At 36.7% G+C, this 22,670-nt stretch overlaps 1 protein-coding gene across 2 annotated transcripts in view; it reads left to right on the top strand.

The window, feature by feature from the left end:
- LOC118250902 (solute carrier family 12 member 7-like) overlaps positions 1–22,670 on the top strand; it is a 79,703-nt gene that overhangs the window by 37,447 nt on the left and 19,586 nt on the right. For both annotated transcript variants that reach the window (XM_035552487.2, XM_035552486.2), the window contains exons 8-17: positions 3,894–4,105; positions 7,412–7,579; positions 9,515–9,613; positions 10,262–10,319; positions 12,103–12,277; positions 13,641–13,759; positions 15,640–15,738; positions 17,893–18,012; positions 19,609–19,713; positions 21,923–22,091. In XM_035552487.2, the coding sequence (XP_035408380.1) occupies positions 3,894–4,105; positions 7,412–7,579; positions 9,515–9,613; positions 10,262–10,319; positions 12,103–12,277; positions 13,641–13,759; positions 15,640–15,738; positions 17,893–18,012; positions 19,609–19,713; positions 21,923–22,091 (1,324 nt within the window). The remainder of the gene's footprint in view (positions 1–3,893; positions 4,106–7,411; positions 7,580–9,514; positions 9,614–10,261; positions 10,320–12,102; positions 12,278–13,640; positions 13,760–15,639; positions 15,739–17,892; positions 18,013–19,608; positions 19,714–21,922; positions 22,092–22,670) is intronic.

Below are 22,670 nucleotides of genomic sequence, written 5' to 3'. Positions count from 1 at the left end.
ACTCTGGAAAAAGTTCTTTAGTACTTAATATTACTGGCCATTATTCCATTCACACTTAAACGTGAAGGTGGTCTTGCTGACAGTAAATATAGCTGTTTTATCTAATGAATGAAAAACTTAAATCTACAGGATAAAATAAAACCTTCAAAGAAATGTAACTATGAACCATAGGTAACATATTTTCAAACTTTGTCATGATGATGAAATTTTCAAAGTTTCCATTTCACCCTATTCAAAATAGAAGGTTTGCAGTGTTAATTTCATTTGCTTTATATGAAGACTTTTCTACCTTTTTGTTACTAAAATCTAGCTTTGTTGTCACACATGGCATATCGCTCCTCAACATCCTTATTTTATACATTGCCAGCTTGCTAAGAATTTTTTCTGGTGTCCAGTTATCAGTATGCAAGTTACATTTTTGTGCATTTGTTCCTGCATGGAGGGTAAACAATGGTACCACTTAACAAATTAGTGGAAGAGCCTGGGAACTACTGTAGTGAATTGCCATCTATTATGTAGAACTGATCCTGTGCTGTATGATTGTTCTGGATTCTGTAGTACTCTGAAGTGTTCATGGTTGCTTCATAAACTGAACATTAAAGCAGCATTTACTGTTTAAAAAAAAAAAAGTTTTCTTCCTATAAATGCAATTGTTCACATTTTGGAGAGTCTGCTTTAAAATAAGAAACTCAGGCATGGTTTCATATTATGTTAATGCCGATCGCACGGTGAGCAGGTCACCAAACTCACCATCATGCAGCAAGTTAGCGTTGGTTTGGAAAAAAAAGTCTTTCTAGCTTCTCTTGTTAACATTTGGACAGCTTACCAGATTCCTCTTTCACTTAGCTATCCATCACCTCACTTCATCTCTGTTAGGTTTAGCCATTGTGCAGATGCTGAAATAGTGTATGTCATTAATTTACATCATGATCTTCCAGCTAAATCAAACTGGAAGAAGTTTCCATAGGTTAAATAGTTCATCAAATACCATAGCAAGCAAAAAGTAAAATGGCAAAATCATCCTTTTTAGCAGCAGGCTCTCTATGAAATCTGCTTGACTTCCAAGTGATGCCATACCTTGAAGCTGTACTAGTGTCCTGTAAGCTTCCCTTGTTCTTATACCCTTCACAAGGCATCTACTCTTGACTGCTATCAGAAACAGGATGTTACACTAAGTAAATATTCTGTCACTTAGTATGCTTTTTGCTTGTTCTAATGGCAAATGTTGTTTTTACTGTTTGTTACTAGCTTCCTGAGCTCCTTCAAAAGTACTTGATGTGTACTACATGTGTACTTTTGCTTATCTGACTAACATGAATGCTTCACTTGATGCTCCTCTTTCCGTCTTTACAGATGTTATATAATCATAGAATGGTTTGGGTTGGAAGGGATCCTAAAGATCATCTAGTTCCAAGTCCTCTGCCACAAGCAGGGACACCTTCCACTAGACCAGGTTGCTCAAAGCCCCATCCAACCTGGCCTTCAACACTTCCAGGGATGGGGCATCCACAACTTTTCTGGATAACCTGTTCTACTCCCTGAGTAAATAACTTATTCCTAATATCTAATCTAAATCTACACTGTTTTAGTTTAAAACCATTATTTCTTGTGCTATTAATACAATCGCTGATACAATTTCCTGCTTTCTTCTAGGCCCCTTATAGGTACTGGAAGACCTTCCCAGAGCCTTCTGACAACCCCAACTCCATCAGCCTGTCCTCATAGAAGAGGTGTTCCAGTCTTTTGATCATCCTTGTTGCCCTCCTCTGAACTTGCTCCAATATATCCATGTCCTTTTTATACTGGGGGCCCCAGAGCTGAATGCAGTACTCTAGGTAGGGTCTCACAAGAGCAGAGAAGAGGAGAATCACTTCCCTCAATCTGCTGACCATGCTTATTTTGATGCAGCCCAGGCTTTTTGATGTAGGTGGGATTTCTGACCTGCAAGTACACATTGCCTTCTCATCAACCAACACCCCCCCCAGGTCCATCTCTTCAGAGCTGTTTTCAATCCATTCTCCAACCAGCTTGTATTTGTGCTGGGGATTACCCTGACCCAGGTGCAGGCCCCTGCACTCAGCCTTGATGAACTTCTGATGTTCACATGGGCCCACCTGTCAAACTTGTCTAGGTCCCTCTGGATGGCATTCCTTCCCTCCAGCACAGTGACTACACCACACAACTTGGTGATCTGCTGATGGTGCACTCAATCCTACTGTCCATGTCAGGGACAAAGTTGTTAAAAAGAGCCAGTCCCAATACTGACCCCTGAGAAACACCACTGGTTACTATCTCCACTTGGACATTGAGCTATTGACTGACTTTTTGAGCGCAACCATCCAGCCAATTCCTTAACTGTTGAGTGGTCTGTCTGTCAAATCCATGTCTCTCCAGTTTGGAGACAAGAATATCATGCCAGACAGTGTCAAATGTTTTGCATGAGTCCAGCTAGATGATATCAGTTGCTCTTCCCTTATCCACCAGTGCTGTCGTCCTGTCATAGAAGGCCACCAAATTTGTAAGGCATGATCTGCCCTTAGTGAAGCCATGTTGGCTGTCATCAGTCACCTCCTTGTTTTCCACGTGCCTTAGCATAGTTTGCAGGAGGATCTGCCCCCATGGTCTTGCCAGGCACAAAAGTGAGACTGACTGTCCTGTAGTTCCTCAGGTCTTCCTTTCATCCGTTTTGTAAAATGGGGGTTGTTTCCTGTCTTCCAGTCACGGGGAACTTCACCAGAGTGCCACAACTTCTCGAATATGATGGTAGTGGCTTAGCAACTTCATCCACCAGTTTCCTCAGGACCCTCGGATGCATCGCATTAGGTCCTATGGACTTGTGCACCTTCAGGTTCCTTAGATGGTCTTGAACCTGATCTTCTCCTACAGTGGGTGGTTCTTCATTCTCCCAGTGCCTGCCTTTGCCTTCTGGGACTTGCGCTATACGGCTAGAGCTCTTGCTGGTGAAGACAGAGGCAAAAAAGTTGTTGAGTGCCTCAGCCTTCTCCGTATTCAGGGTAACCAGTTCTCCAGTTCTTCCTTCTGGAGATGGCCCACATTTTCCCTGGTCTTCCTTTTATCACTGGTATACCTATAGGAGCCTTTCTTGTTGCCCTTAATGTCCCTGGCCAAATTTAATTCTAATAAGACTTCAGCTTTCCTAACCTGATCCCTGGCTGTTCTGACAATTTCTCTGTATTTTTATGTATCACTTTATTAAACAAGCCTGGAGGAGATATTTCCAGAACATTTTTTGTGTAGCTTAACAAAGACTTAACAACAGATTGTTCCCAGATGTTTGATGTTCTTTGTTAGCTATTCGCTTTTTGCAAACCATTCTGAGTTTTCTAAGTGCTTTAATTGATTTCTGTGGAGAACATATACGATACTTGTATTTGAACTAGGAGTTCAGTGTTCTTAGATCTTGCTGATTGATCATCCTGTCTTATTTCCTGCCTTTTAACATAAAATATTTGTTTGCTGGAAAATGCATAGCACTTGCTTAATCTTTCTTATAGTTTTCCTTTGTCAGGCTTGTCATTGTATTAAATATTCCAATTACTAAATTTCACTTCTTTCTTATAGAGATCATGATTTGTTCACTCCTGTTATTTGGTGGCCAAGCTGCTTAAATTGATTGTATACTCCAAAGAAAAAATCAGAAAGTAAAATAGCTGCCTTAAAGTTGAAATGTTTGTTTGGTGTTTTTAAGATTATTGATGATGGTTTTATGTGCAGAGACTATATATTGCTTTAGTAGACGTTGTATAGCCCATTACACGGGTATTGTAAATAATGTATTTCTGAGGAAATTTAATGGACAAATATATTTTAACACACAACACTATGCTGAAGGATCATGGTGGTTTTTTTGTTTGTTTGTTTTTTTTTGGTAGCATCTGTCTTCTTGGAAACCGTACATTGTCAAAACGCAGCTTTGATGTCTGTGCCAAATTTACTGAAAGCAATAATGAAACAAAGACTACAACCTTGTGGCGCCTCTTCTGCAATAGCTCTTTACATAATGCTACGTGTGATGACTACTTTAGTCTCAATAATGTAACAGAAATTCAAGGGATTCCGGGAATAATGAGTGGAGTTCTAATTGGTAAGTCAGAAAGCACTGAATTTTTAGGCAATACTGATTTGGCCTGTAGCTTTTCAGTAATATAGTGGTCTAGCCTGTCACTAGTCTTTTGCGCTAATCTGTTTCCGTGAAAGACTGCTTCCTGGAGTGTTGCTTCCTTTAATGTTTCCATTTGTTTTTGGAAGCTTAGTATCAAATGCTTTGATTTGGGATCACTGGGGTTTTATAGGCACTCGTTCAAAAACTGTTGTTCTATCCAAAAAAGTAGTGAAGTGTTTATTACAGCTTTAAAAAAAAATGAAATGTTTAGCTCTTTTTTTACACCAGATATAGTTATTTCAAACTCTCCTGAGGAAGAACTTTTTCCAATTTACAAGTGCTACATTGAGGAATGAAGTCTGTTGTTTGTCCAACATTGTATGGCAAGTCAGTTCTGGGTTTTGAAAAAAACAGTCTTTTTAAGTTTTTAATATAACACTTGGACATGAGACATTTGTATATAAATGTATTTGTATATAAAATCATTCAACTTCTTCAGAATCAAAATGTAAATCTTTTTTTGACTGTTACAAGAAATGTGACTTGAGATTTATTATTCCATGCATTTTATAATTTACCACATACATTTTTTTCCTGAATATTTTAAGAAGTATTTCTTTTGATGCTGCTTTACATTCCCCCTGCATGCTCAGGATACAATCCTGTGTTCTAACTTCTGCTACAATTTGAACTTCAAACTACTGTTTCTCTTTTGTAGCAGTCTGTCTTTCTTTCCTTCTTTCCTTCCTTCTTTCCTTCCACCCTTCTTTTCTTCCTTCTTTCTTTCCTTCCTTCTGTCCATCTTCTGTCCAGATGTACTCTGTTTACTTTTTTTTTTTGAACCAGGACTGCCATATAAAAGTGTATTTCATTTTTCCAGTGTCATATAATGCCATGTTTTCTAACAACTGTTCAGAGTCTGCTGAAAGTTCAATGTTAGAGAAACACTTACCAGTGTTCATTGCTAACCTGTTGAAGAAACTCATCTATTTCTGCTCAGTCATTGAGTGTGGTATGGTTTTTCTGTAGTTCTTCGCAGTTGGCTTTTGCTTCCACCACCTTGAATAACTGAGTGTTACTGGTAAGCTTTCTCATCTTGCAACTAACTCCTTTTTCTAGTCCAGTACATTGGAAAGCACTGGTTACATCCTGGTATGATTTCTTGTGGAAATTCACTGGTGACTTTCCTGCATTGTAAAACTGAATCTGTATTTAATTTTACCTGTTTTCTATCTTTGAACCATTTTTATTATTCATGTGATGACTTCTCCCCTTGTCCCATGACTGTCTTAATGTTCTTCACCCAAGGAATCTATCAAAAACACGTGGGAAATCTGAGTGGGCTAAATTAAATAGATCCCCTTCACTTATATTTCCATCAAGAATACTCTTGACGTACAATTTTCTTTCTAAAAAGCTGTTACTTCCCCAGTTCCTAAAACTCAAGAAAAAAAAAGCAGTGTGAATGAATAATTACCCAAATTCAAAGACGATAATGCCCATGTGTCTATGGCTGTAGCTGGGAATACTCAGATATCATAGATGGATGTCTCAGGAAGTGTGTGCTGAGTCCTCCCACAATTTACAGGACATCTGTATACAGTAAGTTTACATCTTTCAGAAAGTAACCCTTTTTCTTCACCCAGAATTTCAAGTCCACTTGGTTTATCACTTTGGGGACAGTGAGTATAGGAACTTAATGTAACCAAGCTCAGTGAGACATCTCACGAAAGGAGAAAGTGATTTACATATTAAAAATCTCTAAGCTATTTTTTCTTGTTTGTGCTCGCATGTGCACATCCACAAATACAAATATGTTTGTTGGAGTGGTCAGGATAGTGTCATGTCTGTGTCACACTGAACAAAGGAAACTTGCTGTTGAGTCCTGTAAGTGTTTAGTGATTTTGATTGGCAATGACAAAGTGATTTCTAGACTTCCTTTATACACTTCAGAGGGATTGGACATTAATTTGGAGATCTTGTGTCATTTTATGTCACTGTTCAAGTACTTGCTGAAATTCCTGAATTTTACAGTTCTCTTGTTTTCCTTAACTTCTTCTTTTGTGGCTTCAGTCTTCATCTTTACATCAATTTGTTCTTCTTCATTTGAATGAAAGAACACATAGCTGCACTGTAGCAATTCATATTTACCTTTCTTTTTAACCTTTATTCTACTCTTGCATTGTTCTCTCATGCATGCTTCTGTTTATGGTTATTTCATACTAATTCTAATATTTGCCAAATCTGCGTACAGCCACTCTATCTTTGGCCACTTAGATTACCTCTGACTCTGAATCTTCGTATTGTGCTCAAGGTAACATGTTGCTATTGTGGAGGCTTAGAATGCTATGCTCAGCTCCCGAAAGTTGCACTGGATGACTGAAAATTGACCATCAGATCTATTGTCCTGGCAGTCTATAGGAAGTATTTATTTCTGTGATGGAAAATCCTTTGTATAGAATCTCTCTTTAACAGGGAGAGTATCTGTTTTGTCTCCTAGCATGTGATAGGAAACCTTATCTTATTTTAAAGTAAGTCAGGTTTAGGTGTCCTTATCATCGTTTTAAGGGGCATAACTAGAATTTCTCCAAATGTAAGCTCTCAAAAGCTATGGTTCTTGTTTATTTTTTATTTTTAAAGGGGGGGGGGTTGTTTTATTTTTGTTTAAAAAAACAACAAAAACAAAGTAAACCGCCTTTGATTGTCTGTTCTCTTCTGGAGTCTGGTTAGTGACCATGTGGAATACCTTAATCATGAGCAGCCAAGTCTTGAACTATTGTCCAGATTATACTGTACAGCAGGTGTCAACTCAGGTTGCTGCCAAGAAGCATTTTTTTTTTTACCTGTTCCTCAAAAATTAAGAACAAGAAATGTAGATGTATGCTAAGATTGCCTGAATCTGCAAATATTTCTTTTTTCACTGCTATACTTTTCTTTTTTTTTTGACTACTATAGTTGATCATACACCCTTATGTTTGTGCAATGTAAGTGGATGTTCTAGAAGTGTATTAGAATTTAATTCTATAACTAAATCTTTAATGGAAGAGAAAATCTTGTATGACGCATCCCATACACCACTGCATCTCTACTGGCATACAGTGGAAATGTCTACAAATTACAACTGATATTGATGTTATTGATTCTGCGTTCTTCATTTCATAAGGGAGTTTTGGGAAGCATCATGACTTTTGTGTAAGAAAAGTCATCTAATTTATGATGGTATTTCATTCTCAGTATTTAATATTATGAAACAGAGTTGACAGTTGCTATTGTTTTTTCCCCTTGTAGATAATCTGTGGAGTGCCTATTCAGAAAAAGGATCAATAGTTGAGAAAAAAGATCAGTCATCAGTTTCTGGATCAGAAGACATGAAAATTGGTGGACGCCCTTATGTTTTTACAGACATCATGACCTACTTCACAATGCTTGTAGGGATTTATTTCCCATCTGTAACAGGTAGATATGCCTGCTTTCCTTGAATGAAGATGTGTTTTCATAGCTGAAAAAATATTTTTGTGTGAATGTTTATCGCTGACACAATATTCCTAGTCTCTGTCCAAGTTTTAAGTAGCAGATTTTCTGGTGCTAGAAAGACATAGCTGGCTACTGGTTATCTTAGGAGTTTATATAACTTAATGGATCAGTTCAAGTGCTGTTTATGTACCTGGAAATAAAACAGAAATATACTTTTTTATTTCTATACCTGGAAATAAAAAGAAAGCTCCATGTGTTACTAAATGTTTATTCAGAATAAGCTGCAGCTGAGTTGAAAATTTCTTACCTTCATAATGTGAATGTGTTAATCTTCAAATGCATGAGAGAGAACAGTTGGGTATTAAGGTGTTTCAGGTATTCAAGCCCTGAACTGCGTGTGCTTTGTTTAAACTTCCATTTTTTTTTCAACCGTGACTAGTAGAGATTTTTTTGTTTATCAAGATTAAAAGTTAGGTTAGTTTTATATCATTTCCCTCAGGTCTTGTTTGACTGAAATAACTAAATAATTTTTTATTGAAAAATCCTAGCTCAAGCAACAATATCAAGTAACAAAACAGAATTCTGATGCAACATTATTTGCTAGAAGAATACCAAATGGAGATGTCCCTTCATATGCTTGTCCCCTCACTGTTCTCATTTCTATACTTCAGGTTCTTTCCTGTTTCCCATCCCTCTTCTCCACCCTTGTCTGTTTACCAAAATCTTACTGTATCCCAGCCTGTGGTTACGATTTCATTGTGTAGAGTTCGGCAGTGCTTTTGCACTGGATTCTTGACCTTAGCTTCTCCTTTTTGCCTCTAACAGTGATCAGGGCAATTCTAGGAAAGATGGCAGAAATAGTGCATGATTTTTCTCCATTCTTTTACAGTGTGTTGGAAAGTGATTTTTGTTCTGTATTTAGGTTCAAACACAAATGTATGACTGTGATCCCCTGACCTGTGATCCCTCTGTACTTCATGCCTGCTCCTTTCCTTTTGTTTCTGTTGTTGTTATTAATTGATTTGCTTACATATGTTATTGTGTGTGGTCTGTTTAGTAGAAAGTTAGTACATTTGGTCACACTGGTTAAAATTTCTAAACCCTTATTAGTTTAAAACATCCATCCCCTACATTTTGCTACTCTTGTATATTTCCCCATTCTAAAAATGATTGACTTTTTTCTGAGCCTTCTGGAATTTCATGATGGGTGGTAACACAAACTTCTGAATCAAATGAAGGTCTCCTAATTTCCAACCGGAACCTCCCCAGGCGCAACTTGAGGCCATTCCCTCTAGTCCTATCACTAGTTACCTGTGAGAAGAGGCCGACCCCCAGCTCCCTACAGCTTCCTTTCAGGTAGTTGTAGAGAGCTTTAAGGTCTCCCCTGAGCCTGCTCTTCTCCACACTAAACAACCCCGGTTCCCTCAGCTGCTCCTCATGGGACTTGTGCTCCAGACCCTTCACCAGCTTCGTGGCCCTTCTCTGGGCACATTCCAGGACCTTGATGTCTTCCTTCTAGTGAGGGGCCCAAAACTGAACACAGTACTTGGGGTGTGGCCTCACCAGAGCAGAGTACAGGGGTACGATCACCTTTCTGGTCCTGCTGGCTACACTATTCCTGATACAAAACAGCATGCCGTTGTCCTTCTTGGCCACCTGGGCACACGGCCAGCTCATGTTCAGGCGAGTGTCGACCAACATCCCCAGATCCTTTTCCTCTGCACAGCTTTCCAGCCACTCTGCCTGTAGTGCTGCATGAGGTAGTTGTGGCCAAAGTGCAGGACCCAGCACTTAGCCATGTTGAACCTCATCCCATTGGCCTCTGCCCATCAACCCATCCTGTCCAGGTCAGAGAGGTATTGGTTATTTAAATGAAATTAATATTCCATGTTTTTGTGACCTTTTTCTTTTCTCCAGGTATTATGGCAGGTTCAAACAGATCTGGCGATCTTAAGGATGCTCAGAAATCTATTCCTACTGGAACAATTTTAGCTATTTCAACTACTTCTTTTATTTGTATCCTTTGTTCTGTGGCTTTTTTTTTTTCTAGTGGACATTCTGTAGGTATAGTACATTATAGAATTTCAATAAAAAGTCGTTTGAGTTGCCTGAATATAAAATTAATGAAATCTAAACTGAAATTTTAAATATCTGTCTATTCACACACCAATATATATATATAGTGTGTGTATGTAGATGTATACATATATGTATGTGTATGTATGTAAAATCTCCTATCTTCTACTAATATTTTAAGCTACAAGTTACAATTTATGGTTTCAGTTAAGTGACATAGACATTTTAGCGTATTTCAGTTGGCAGATTGCTTTGTCATTATACTCAGCATAACTACTGAAAGTCTTAAAGCAAACTAACAGCAAAAGAAATTGTTAGTTGTTCAATAACTAGAAGACACAAATATATTTGTATGAGAAAATATCCAGTTGCATGATGCATGAACTGCTTGCTTAAAATATTTTCCAGATCAATTGTGGATCAAATGCAGTTGTAGGGAACATAAACTAAAAAGTTGTAGTATGGGAGAATAATGAAAAAAAAAAGAAGTTTATCATAGACATTTTAATTTCATCCCTGGGTAGGAAATAGTTTTTTCTCTATAACTATTTCATTTACAGTGTAATCCTCCTTCAGTCTCAATAACAGATCTCTCTTGCATAGTGCTGTTTGGTGCTTGTATAGAAGGTGTGATATTAAGAGATAAGTAAGTTGCATTCAACTTGTACTTTTATCAGGAACATGTACGAAAATGGGTTATGTTAATCAGACTTATTTTCATTAATGGCTATTCTGGGAAACATCCATGTGGAATATTTTTCTTTCACTTAGGTAAAACTGTAGGGAAAGACTATCTCTTGAGCTGAGATGGCTGCAAAAACTGGAAATGTTAATGGACTGTATCACTGCAAAAAGTAGAAGAAGAATCTGAGATAAATGTTTGTTAAGTGGAACTGTTCCTAATAAAATGGTCTTGAGAGAAAAAGCATAGTTAGTATTTCTATTGAGGTGGAGTAAGGGGAATGATATTACTTAGGGAGAGGTAATATGTTCCTGAAGAATGCAGGCAGAAAAAGTTTTGACAGTTGCATGACAAGCAGAGTTCATCAGAAAGACTGCAATGCACCATCAGGCCTATAATTTCTACTGGCTGCATGATGCTTATGCAGATTAGTTGTCATCCGTGTTATTTTCTGAGGCTCACTTTTTGAAGCATGAACGGCATAAAATTAATAGAGATAAGCATGAACAGAATCTCCAGATCTTGATAAATTTCTCTGTTGAGAGACTGAGTTGAAGAAGATACTGTGGGGAATGTGCTAGCAGACTTCAATTTTCTTTCCCTGCCTGTTTCTGAGTCTATTTTTATACTGACCAATGCACAAATTTGCTTTGGTTGATGAAACAGGGACATTGGGATATCGTTTGGAAGCTGAAAGAGATAATGCTTAGGCGATTTATTTCTTTTAGTCTAGAAGGAAAAGTGTAAGTTAAAATCTGGATTCCAATCAAAGCTAATACAATGAGAATAAATCAGCATAATAGTAAAATGTAGGGGGATTTGTCTGTTTCAAAGACTGTTTTTTGTTTTGTTTTCATCTTGGATTGCCATAATATCTGCCATGGGGAAAAAAAAAAGCTTGTACATTTCTAGTGTTTGTCTTCAATCTTTTCAAGTTGTACCTACTCTTTGTTTTAATGGAAGCCAAACTTCGATGCCAGCGTTAAGAAGCAGCTATATGTCATCAGAGAAGCATAGTGTATTTTTTTTCTCCTATATATTTAAGTAGTGTTTTTTCCTCTGTCTTCCCATGTAGTGAAGATAGTACGTAGCTGTGCATCCAAGCTTAAGCATACACAAGAACTTGAACACTGGCTTGTTATATTAATCTGATTTACCTTGGCGTTGTCAATAGCCAGTCCAAAAAGAGATGAAGCATGTCATTTTTCTTAGCCTATAGCCTTTTCTTTTCTCTGGTATTTTTAAGAAAATGAAAACGTAAAGAAATTATATACTACCATGGGGGGTGGGGGGGAAGTACTTTTTCATGCTTTACCCAAGATGTCCATAAATGAGCATAAAGTCAATTATGTTTGGATTGGATACTCAGTGCTATGTTATGAAAACACTTCTTTCTTTTATTTCCACGCCCTCCCCACCTTGTTTGTCATAGTTGTTCTTTTAAATTGCATTAGTTAGCATGACAATGCAAACAGTTTCTCTGTATTTCGTTGTCCATATGTCAGTGTCTGCTTAAAAGGCAATACCTAAAATCAATCAATTATGTTTTCTTTAATACAGCATAATAAATTGGTTGTTTGGGAAATCCTATAGTGCATGATGTGATGTGGTGTTTATTGCTGAAAAGCGATGTTGTCCAAAAAAGTTCGAGATATGGGTTTAGAAGCTACGAAAGAAATTCTTCTAGAGTTTGATGGTTTATGTGTGTATTTGTTCACTGTTTTGTTTTGTTCTTCACTTCCCTGAGGTTTGGAGAAGCAGTTAATGGAAATCTAGTGGTTGGTACACTGGCCTGGCCTTCTCCATGGGTTATTGTGATTGGTTCATTCTTTTCAACATGTGGTGCTGGTCTACAGAGTCTCACTGGTGCACCCCGTCTGTTGCAGGCCATTGCAAGAGATGGCATTGTACCATTTATCCAAGTGAGATAATATTTTTTCTTTATATTTCAAATGTGGTTTATCTTTTGTTAACAAAATATGAGGCATTATTTCTGTTATTCCTCCAGAACTGTGAGGAAACGTTTTGGAGCTCAGTTGTAGTCTTGTACAGTAATACATTGTTTTTTCAGGCCAAAGTTTGAACATGTCTGTTTCTGTGCAATTTAATTATTTTTGTCCTTACATATAAATGTTAGAGAGTCAAAATTAAAAATATTCTGTGAATGGAAATGAACAAGCTAAGAAACAACTAAACTTTTTTTGAGTCCAGATTGTGCTGACAATTTGTAATTTGAAATAAGTTAATTAAATTTTATGATGGAGATGCATGATATTTAACTTCTAATGTCATAGAGATACAGTTCTCATTTTTATTCATTTTTGTAGGCTGAAGTCAAGAAAGATGTAAGAATATAATTCCATTCTGTGACTCCATATGTCATGCATTTTTTTAAATACAAATTAAAAAAAAAACATGTTTGAAGAGAGATTTTAGACTTGGAAGGTACTTACAGTTTTGGAGTCATACAGCCTTTCCATGGATAATAAGAGAAATGAGAGGAGATGAATACAGGAGCAAGAGTATGACGTGTTTAAGAAAGAAGCAAAAAAACTTCTTTTAAAACATGAGCAGAAAAAATGACATTTTATAATATAAAGGAATGTAGACTGATCAATGAAAGGAAGCTAAGGGAAGAGGAGAAGACAGGAGAGGGAATGAAGTGAAGCACCTAGACATTTGGAAAGGAAGCAGTTACGGAAAATGGGAGTGAGACTTTAGGTGCTTGTAATTGCAGAGGGGAGTGTGGAGGAGACTGAATGTAGCTCTAGCTTTAGGTGAGGCATTTCCCCCATCTATCATCCAGTATAGCTGGATGGCTCTCACAACAAAGGAAATTACCACATGCTAGATGATTTTTCATAGGGCTTTGTGCAGAATCCTGGGCTTTCCTAAGTCCTCTTAGGAATAATCAATAATAAGGATCAATATTTATGTTTGTAAATACAGACTTGATGTCTATTTTGTATATTACAAAAAATAATGCTTTCAACCATTAGCTTTTTATAGACTAAGCATAACTCTCTGATGCATTCAGATTTCAAGTTAATTAAGTTTATTTCAACAGCAGCTGCAGTAGCACTTTATCATTGTTTATTTTAGTAAAGATTGCAACATTGGAAAACATACATTTTTGTTTTGTTTTATGGTATAGATTTTCTTGTTTTACTTTGTAACTAATTACTGGTTTAGGTTCAACTTAGTTAGGTCACAATCTGCAATATGTTTGACAATAGTATAAAATGCACCTTTCCCCAGTTTTACTGTATACTTGAATTGAACTAGGTATTTGGTCATGGAAAAGCAAATGGAGAACCAACATGGGCTCTGCTCCTCACTGCTGGTATTTGTGAAATAGGAATTCTGATAGCCTCTTTGGACAGTGTAGCACCAATTCTTTCAATGTAAGTATGAATTTGTTATTTCATGTTCTTTTAAGTTAAATAGTACTTTACTTTTGAATTAACTAGATTTTTTTTTCTCTTCGAAATAATGCATTCTAGGCTTTGTCTTCCAACAAGTTACATTTCTATTTGATCCTTGAGATAATCTGAAATGAAAAAAATGTTTTGGTTGGAATTAATTTCAAGGCACAAGTAATTTTCCTTGACAGAGTTCTTGAATGCTAGTAAAAACATTTAACTTTAAAAAAATATACATATTAAAAAAGAAGTTAAATGAAAATTCTCCCTATTTAAACAGTTTCGTGTTTTAGGGTATGAACTGAAATTTATTTTACTGATGTTGTCTTGGAAGTTTATTCCATGTGTCTTGGGTTGACCCCAGTAGGCAGCTAAGCACTGCACAGCCACTCGTGCACTCTCCTCACAGTGGGATGGGGGAAGAGAATCAGAAAGGTAAAAGTGAAAAAAATAATGTGTTAAAATAAAAACAGCTTAATATTTAAAACAAAAGCTGCATCGGCAAGCAAAGCAAAATAAGGAATTCACTGCTTCCTATCAGTAGGCAAATATTTAGCCATTTCAAGAAAAGTCAAGGCTTTGTCACTCATAACAGTTACTTGAGAATACAAATGCTATAACTCCAGACATCCTCCCCTTCCTCCTTTCCCTCAGCTTTTATTGCTAAGCGTGACTTCATATGGAATGAAATATCCCTTTGATCCTCTGGGGACAGCTGTCCCAGATGTGTCCCCCCGAAATTCTTGTGCACATACAGGTTACTTACTGGCAGGGCAGTGTGAGAAACAGAGAAGGCCTTGATGCTGTACAAGCACTGCTCAGCAATAGCTAAAACATCAGTGTGTTATCAGTGCTGTTCTGGTCACAAATCCAAAATATAACACCATACAAATTAATATGAAAAAAATTAATACTGAATCACAGAATCATTAGGGTTGGAAAAGACCTCCAAGATCATCTGGTCCAACCATCACCCTATCCCAGCCAAAACCAATACACCACTATTGTCAGATGTTAGCTGTGTTTTCTGTGAAATCTTTGTTTGAGACTGAAAATTATTCTAACATCATGTTTTGAGACATGACATTCTACCAGCATGTTGGTGTTTAACCCAGCAGGCAGCTGAACACCACACAGCCATTTGCTCCCTGCCCCACCCAGTGGGATGGGAGAGCAAATTGAGAAATGCAAGAGCTAAGATATAAGCTGAGATATAAGTTAAGAGCTAAGATATAAGCTAAGATATAAGATATATAGCAAGAGATGAGGACAGTTTAATGGGGGGTTGAGGGTCGGGTGGGAAGAACAACAAAGTAAGTGATGCACAGTGCAGTTGCTCACCACCCGATGACTAATGCCCAGCCAGTGCCCAAGCAACAGTGCTTCTTTCCCCCCCAGCTGGCCAATTCCCCCGGTTTCATTGTTCAGCATGATGTCATATGGTATGGAATATCCTTTTGGCCAGTTTGGGTCAGCTGTCTTTGTTCTGTCCCCTCCCAGCCTCTTGTGCACCTGCAGCTTCCTTGCTGGCAGAGCACTATAAGAAGTTGAGAAGTCCTTGACTTAGTGTAAACACTGCTCTGCAACAGCTAAAACATGGGTGTGCTGTCAACATTATTCTCATCCTAAATTCAAAACACAGCACCATACCAGCTACTAGAAAGAATATTAACTCTATCCCCACCAAAACGCAGACAAAACATTAATTTAATCTACATCTTGTGTTCTGTTGGCCATTGTGAACACAGTAGAGAAGTTTCTGCACTTTCTTTGGACTGTGTTTAGAGTTAGCCTTTTAACACAAGTCTGTCTAGTTCATTCCTGTTGGAAAATGGTTTTGTTTGTTTGTTTTACCGTAACAGGTTTTTCCTGATGTGCTATATGTTTGTAAATCTGGCTTGTGCAGTTCAGACGCTTTTACGGACTCCCAACTGGAGACCTCGTTTCAAGTATTACCATTGGTAGGAGATATTCTTTCATTCAGAAGAATTAAAACTGCTTATGCAGCCTTGATTTGTTAATTGCATTGCTGTAATTAAGCAAAATATCCTTTCTGACTTCAATGAGTTAGTATTCAGTCCATGAACCAATTTCTCTAACGGTAACATTTGCTGTTGTGTGTTTAGAATAGGGCTGGTGAAAGTTTCAAGCATGAAAACCAGTGACTAATACAGAGGCCCTGAGAAGGGGCCTATTGAGAGGATGACGTTGCTTATCTAACAGACCTTCTGAATACGCAAGAATGAAAATGTAATGGAGTATCATCTTTCATATATAGATAAAGAAATGGTGAAAATCTTCAGGAATGCTGACTTTCATTTTTATTATGCAAAAAGAAAAATAATCAGCATATACAAAAAACAAACTTTTACAGAAAAAAATAATAATATGTACCAGTTTGCTATGTAACCAATCAGTATTTTTAAATTATGTCATGCTTTAGCCATTGCTTCAGAAATTGAAGAAAAGTGAATACTTGAGAGTCAATGAGGTCAAATACAAAGTATTTTTCTTAAGTGACTTAGAACAAGTTCAGAGTAAGATTGAGTTCTTTAATTTGAGTTGATGTTAAAAATGCATATAATTTTTTATTAGCAGTGATTCAATTGAGAAATTTTACTGAAAAATTTTACTGCCAAAATGCTTTAAAAACTACAGCCTTCAGGAGATATACTGGCCTGATTCTAGGATGTAAGAGTTGTTTATTTTTTCCCCTTTAGAGGGTAGAGTGGAAATGAAATGCCACAATTATATCCCTGACACATCTTTTTGAATATGCTTAGTAGGTACTTATTAGTTTGGCACTTAAACCTCCAAATATTTCAGTGCCTGTATCTGAAGTTTATCATTGCAAGTATTGTTTGCAACATCAAGAAGAAAATGTGGGTGTTGTGTCTTGTTGAGGTTGTTTGTTTGTTTTGTTTTGTCTTTTAAAGCCCCTCCTCTCCCAAATAATGTGATTATGGAAGAAATAGTAGGCGGTCCAAAGCAAAAAAGCTAAAGCAGATGAGTAAGATAGAGGGTAGCAAGAGGAGGATGGGCCGTGGTAAGGAACAAAAAGCAAAGGGTTTTGACATGGCAGCTGCAAAGTTTGTAACGATTTGGCAACACTTCTACAACCTGTCCCCTCCCTCAGAGAGACCAGTGAGCCAATTGATTCACTGTGTGTCTATATAATCACTTCTGCCAGGCAAACTGAGTGTCAAAATGCTTGGTCAGAGTTGGGTTGGGATTATTTTTTGAGTAAAAGCAGACTCTTAGGTTAGGTGAAATTAAGCATGAAAGAGCATCTGTTGCTTTTCTAGACAGGCTACATTTAGGTTGATAGAACAGCTAGAAAGCATTTCTTTGAACAGATGCGTTTGTATTCAATGCTTGCATGGTAATAAAAAAGTAAACTAAAGGAGCCAAATAAAAGTTGTCTCTTTCTATGTTCTTTGTCAATCCAGTAAAAGCTAGCTCTGATTTGGAAGGCAGGTATGAAGAAATTCAAGATGTAGTATCTGACTAAAAGTAGACACAAAACTGTCCTGTTCTGAGGTGACCTACATCTGTCTGAATGATATTAGGTACAAAACAGGCATATAAACTTTAATCTGGAAATGTTTCTGTAACTTTTTCAGCTCAGTCATTCTTTAAAGCCTTTGAAAGATTGTTTTCAGTAATCTGTTCTACTGTGTGTGTGTGTTCTTACCAGAGACATGCCACATTGTAAGTAGAACATACAATTCATTAGTAAAATTTAAATTATTTTTTTTTGCTGGAATTAGCATAATGTTCTTCAGTATTGTTTGAGAAATCTTAAAGCTTAAATTCAAATCAACAGTAAGCGATAGCATGTTTTGAAACAGATCCTACTTAAAAATAATGGTAGAGTTACAGAACTGGCAATAGTGGTAAATCTATTATATCTAGTTCTTCAATTACATTTATTTCACATAGGCTTCAGAATGTAACTTTTATAAACTAAAGCTGTGACAATGTATTTTATATATTTAGCTATGAAATTTTTTGAAGGTATAGAGAGGTCGTTCTGGGAGTTGACTTAAGTAAGAAATTGACTTTGTAGAACACGTGCATGTCTATTTAATAATTGAAAAAATGGTTTCTTCTAGGACTCTTTCATTCCTGGGGATGAGTTTATGTCTTGCCTTGATGTTCATTTGCTCCTGGTACTACGCTTTGATTGCCATGTTAATTGCAGGATGTATATACAAGTATATAGAATATAGAGGGTAAGACCATATATCTTATGTATTTTATATTTAATATATTTAACATTCAGCAAAAAGCTTTTTTATATAAGGTAGATACAACTGAAGCAATAGAACAAAGTGTTCCCTGAAAACAGGTGAGATTCCATCTCTGTTAAGGGTTACAAGTTTGCAGGTTCTAATTTCTCTGGGAGCTCTGTTCTGAACTCCTCAGCAGGCATAACTGATCAAAATAAGAACTAATAAGGTTAGGAAGTTTTCATATGAACAAAAATTTTTGCTGTCAAATTTGATACTTCAGGTATATCGTCTTAGTACACCAAACAGGAACTACTACAAAAATATTATATTATCTTGTGCCAAAGCCATAAAACTCTACTCTTTTATGTAGACTTTAGCACTTTTTAGAATCAATCACACAGAACAATCCAGAGAGCCCGCTGATCTATTTTCTGAAGGCTAGAATTTAATTTGCAATGTACTTTAAGAGCCACACCTGTAAGAAATGCAGTACAGAAAGAGAGTTAAAGAGCATGCTCAGTTCATTAAATAATCTCTTCTAGATTTTATTTCTGTATTTATGATTTTGGTGTGTACATTTTCCCTTTCTAAGGAAAGACCCAATGCAATTCTAGGCAAAAAAAAAAAAAAAGAGCAAGACCAGAAAATTGAAATGAGTCTAGTTATTCTGATGAGTAATTAAGCACAAGTGTTCAGTAGATCAACAGATATAGATTGTTCCGTGTTGTGGATTCTCCATCTTTTAATACCTCCATCTTTTAATACCTCCATCTCCAGGATAGATGCTTTCTTGGATATAGTCTTCCTGGATTATAACAGCTCCCACTATTGAATTCATTACAAATTCTCTTGCTTGTTTTAGCCAGCAAGTCAGATCAGATGAAAGGAATTCTGCCTGTGTGTATATGTATGTATATACATACATAAAATATTTTGGATGTATATATATGTATACATCCAAATTCATATACAGATTCTCCAAACGTTGGACCATAAGCTGTTGCATCTACCTTGTAGAAAGATTCTTTTTTGCGGAAACTCAGTCCCTCCCACTACAAATGCAAAGGCAGATTTGGTCTGAGGAGTGAGCGAGAACTCACTCTGAAACAGTCTAAAAACTTCTGTCCGGACAAATCTCTCTCCCTGGGAAGAAGCATAAGCTTTATGTTCATCTGTGAGAAGCTGGGAAGGAAAGGAAGTAGAGACAGCTCTAGGAGGGTGGGGAGGAGATGTAAAACTAATGCATAGGAACTCAAATTTCACTTTTTTGTTCTACCACTTACAAGCAATTTAAGAGGTTCTCATGATTAAAACAAAAATCTTTTGAAGTATAAAAGAGACCACAATAAATAATAATAAATACTTAATAAATACAACTCTTGAAAGAACCTGAGACTGCTTCATTATTGGTTAGTCTTCATTCATGATTTAAGTCTGCGAGATGAGTCTTTTTCAAGCATTCATGTAAAAAAAAAAATGGTGAGTTTCATTGTTTATGTTCTTTATCCCTCACCCGAGAAAATGTACTTAATTTGTGTAAATAAACTGCATCCTATTAATTAATTAAATTAATTAATTGTCTTCTGCGCCACAAAGAGCAGAAAAAGAGTGGGGTGATGGAATACGCGGACTGTCTTTGAATGCAGCTCGTTATGCTTTGCTTCGTGTTGAAGATGGTCCTCCTCACACCAAGAACTGGAGGTAAAAGTCTATGCCATCTAAGTTCACATCATTCTAGAAATATGTAAATCTATTGGGAATACTACTGGTAAAGCTAGTGGCCAAAGTGATATTCGTCTTTAAAATAATGTTTTTACTTGGTCATGGAAATGATGGCATTGCAGTTCTATTGTTTTACTGTAATTGAAAGTTAACTTGTGGTCAGCATGTAATCAGCTTGGTAGGGATATGTGTAAATTAGAACTGAAATCCATGTGATGTTGATGTAGTTTTCTAAAATGCAGATGGGTTTTAATGTTTTTTATCGAGATTTTCACATTCAAAGGAACAGTTTACTTTGGTCCCACTGTCTCTAACGAAAGAAACATGCTGCAATTCTGTAAGACTTCTATTTTGCTTCTATGAAATACATTGTAAAAATACACAGAGGAGTCATTATTTGTGGCAATATGTTCTTTTTATACCTAATATAATGTAAGGTAGATGTAATTTAATAGCAAGATCATTGAAAGTGCTTAGATCTTATTAAAATCTCACATTTGGAGTACTTTGTAATGGGGTTAAGTGTCCATTACTGTTTTTACAATCTATTCCTTTTACTTGGTAAACTATCAATTTTCTCAAAGCCAACACAAAAATTATTTAAAAACAAAAGTATTTTCACATGTTGTCACTTCTGATATACGCAGTGCAAATTAAAATAACTCACAGATCAGTGGAAGACACAAAAAAGAAACTGCCACTAGATGTGATTGTATCCCTGGGTACATGCACAAGCAATGTTCTGCTGCTCTTCTGTGTGACAGCATTATTTGTATTATTCTACTTTTTGTTATGGGGCTGAAGAACCCAAGCAGTTACTAAAGAATCCATGAGCCATTGCTTGTTCCTAGCCTTTATATTGTGGGTGAGCTTGACGTCTATGATAAACATTAGTGTAAATGTTAACTTAAATGTCAACTAAAATAACTTAATGTAAATGTTAAATGTCTGCAGTCAGTTACAGATGACTTATCCTGCTATTGTGTTAACGTAATTGGTAGAACTAGACCTTCTCGTTCCACCTTAAGCTATGCTGGTGTTGAGGAGGGAAATACACTCCAGTTCTCTTGTAGTTCTTTTGAATTTTTAGTAATGACAGGAAAATTATAGAACTTTTGTTTGGGGAAAGTAAGCAAATTGTGTATTGAAGGAGGCAGAATACAACCTCATTAAGTATGCAGATGAAACCAAACTTGTGCTGTCAATGCAGTCAAGGGTATGACTCTCTAGGAAAGACCTAAAGAGGTAGAGGAATGAGTCAACATGAACATCATGAAAATTCAGGAGGACAAAGGCAAAGTCTACTCCATGGGACAGACTAGCCCAGTGCATTGGTACAGGATAAGGATAGTGAAAAGAACCTGTTGTTCTGAGTGGATAGTAAGCCAGCAGTAGGCCTTGGCATTGCTGGAGTGCAGCAACAGGAGCATAGCTAGCCTACTGAGGGGAAGTAAATATTCCTCTTTACACAACATTCATTAGAATATCTTTGGAGTATTTAATCCAGTTTTAGGCACCCCACTACCAGACAGACATCAGTAAGCTGCAGTACATTCAGCAGAGGACCACCAAGATGGGTGGGGCACAGGAGCATATCTCCTGTGGGGAAAGGCTGAGGGAGCTAGGCTTATTCAGCTTGGAGGAGGCTTAAGGGGAACCTAAAAGCTAGTATAACTAGCTAGTAAACATCCGGTCCGTAAGAGGAGACAGCTGAAAAGACAGACTCTTTACAGCAATATATAGTGGGAGAATGAGAGAAAACGATAAAATGGAAAGAAAAAAAAATAAAAATGATGCCGGTTAAGCATTGGTAGGTGTTGCCCAGAGGTGGTAGAATCTCTGTCCCTGGAGGTTTTCGAGATCTAACTGGACTGAAGCCTAAACAATCTGGTGTGCAATTTAACATTTAACTGCTTCAAGCAGCAGGTTGGACTATATAACCTCCAAAGGGTGATAATTCTGTTTCAACAATTTTCTTAGTAAACCTGTTCTCTTAGGGTAAGGTGTTGAGGATGGTGGCTCATGTACCTGAAATGGTGTAGCTACTGCTAATTATGATTTCTTTGCTTGATGTTTGAATGTTTGCCATTGAATCTGCATTTTATTGCTTGTTAATTCTATTTTCCAGTTCTTCCCTGCTTTTATGTATGTGTATGTGTGTGCTCTTATGTAAATTTTTTTTCGGCAGACCTCAGCTTTTGGTCTTGTTAAATTTGGATTGTGAACAGTTGGTGAAACATCCAAGATTGCTTTCTTTCACCTCCCAACTGAAGGCTGGTAAAGGGCTGACTATTGTGGGATCTGTGCTTCAAGGAACCTATTTGGATAAATGTACAGAAACTCAGAAAGCTGAAGAGGTATGTAAAAGATGTATTACATACTCTTGTTATTAGCATTTAAACGTTGAATCTGATAATTTGAATGAAATGATAATTTGAATAATTTGAAAACTGCTGTAAAAAAAATGCTTTCAAAAATGTTCTGACTGTCAGCACAATTGATATATGTATATATTTTATATATTCATATATAAATAAAAACTAGGTTGGTTTACTATAACAAAATTATTTATGAAAATTCCTAATGGAATGAGACAATGCCGATACTTCTTAGATGTATTTTCAGTGTTGAGGGTCCTGGGTTCGCAATCAAATTACATTCTTGAAAAATCTTAAGTGGTAGATTTTTAACAATAACTTTATGAAGAAAACAGATTTATTCATTGTAAAATGCAGAATTTTGGCATAATTTCATTCTCTAGATGTATACCTGATACTGCTTTCTACATTGTCCTAGAAGTACTTAGAAGAGCTAAGGTTAGGAACAATCTTTTTCTGTATCTTAGTTAGTTGCTTAAATATAAAGCAACATCATTCTTTTTCTCTTTACTATTTGCCCCATATGCCCAAAGATGGTAGGATGAGGTGGAAAAAAAT

Source organism: Cygnus atratus, chromosome 2, assembly GCF_013377495.2.
Source record: "Cygnus atratus isolate AKBS03 ecotype Queensland, Australia chromosome 2, CAtr_DNAZoo_HiC_assembly, whole genome shotgun sequence".
Taxonomy (NCBI): Eukaryota; Metazoa; Chordata; class Aves; order Anseriformes; family Anatidae; genus Cygnus; species Cygnus atratus.
The sequence above is the reverse complement of the archived record's forward strand: the minus strand, read 5'-3'. Positions and strand labels throughout refer to the sequence as shown.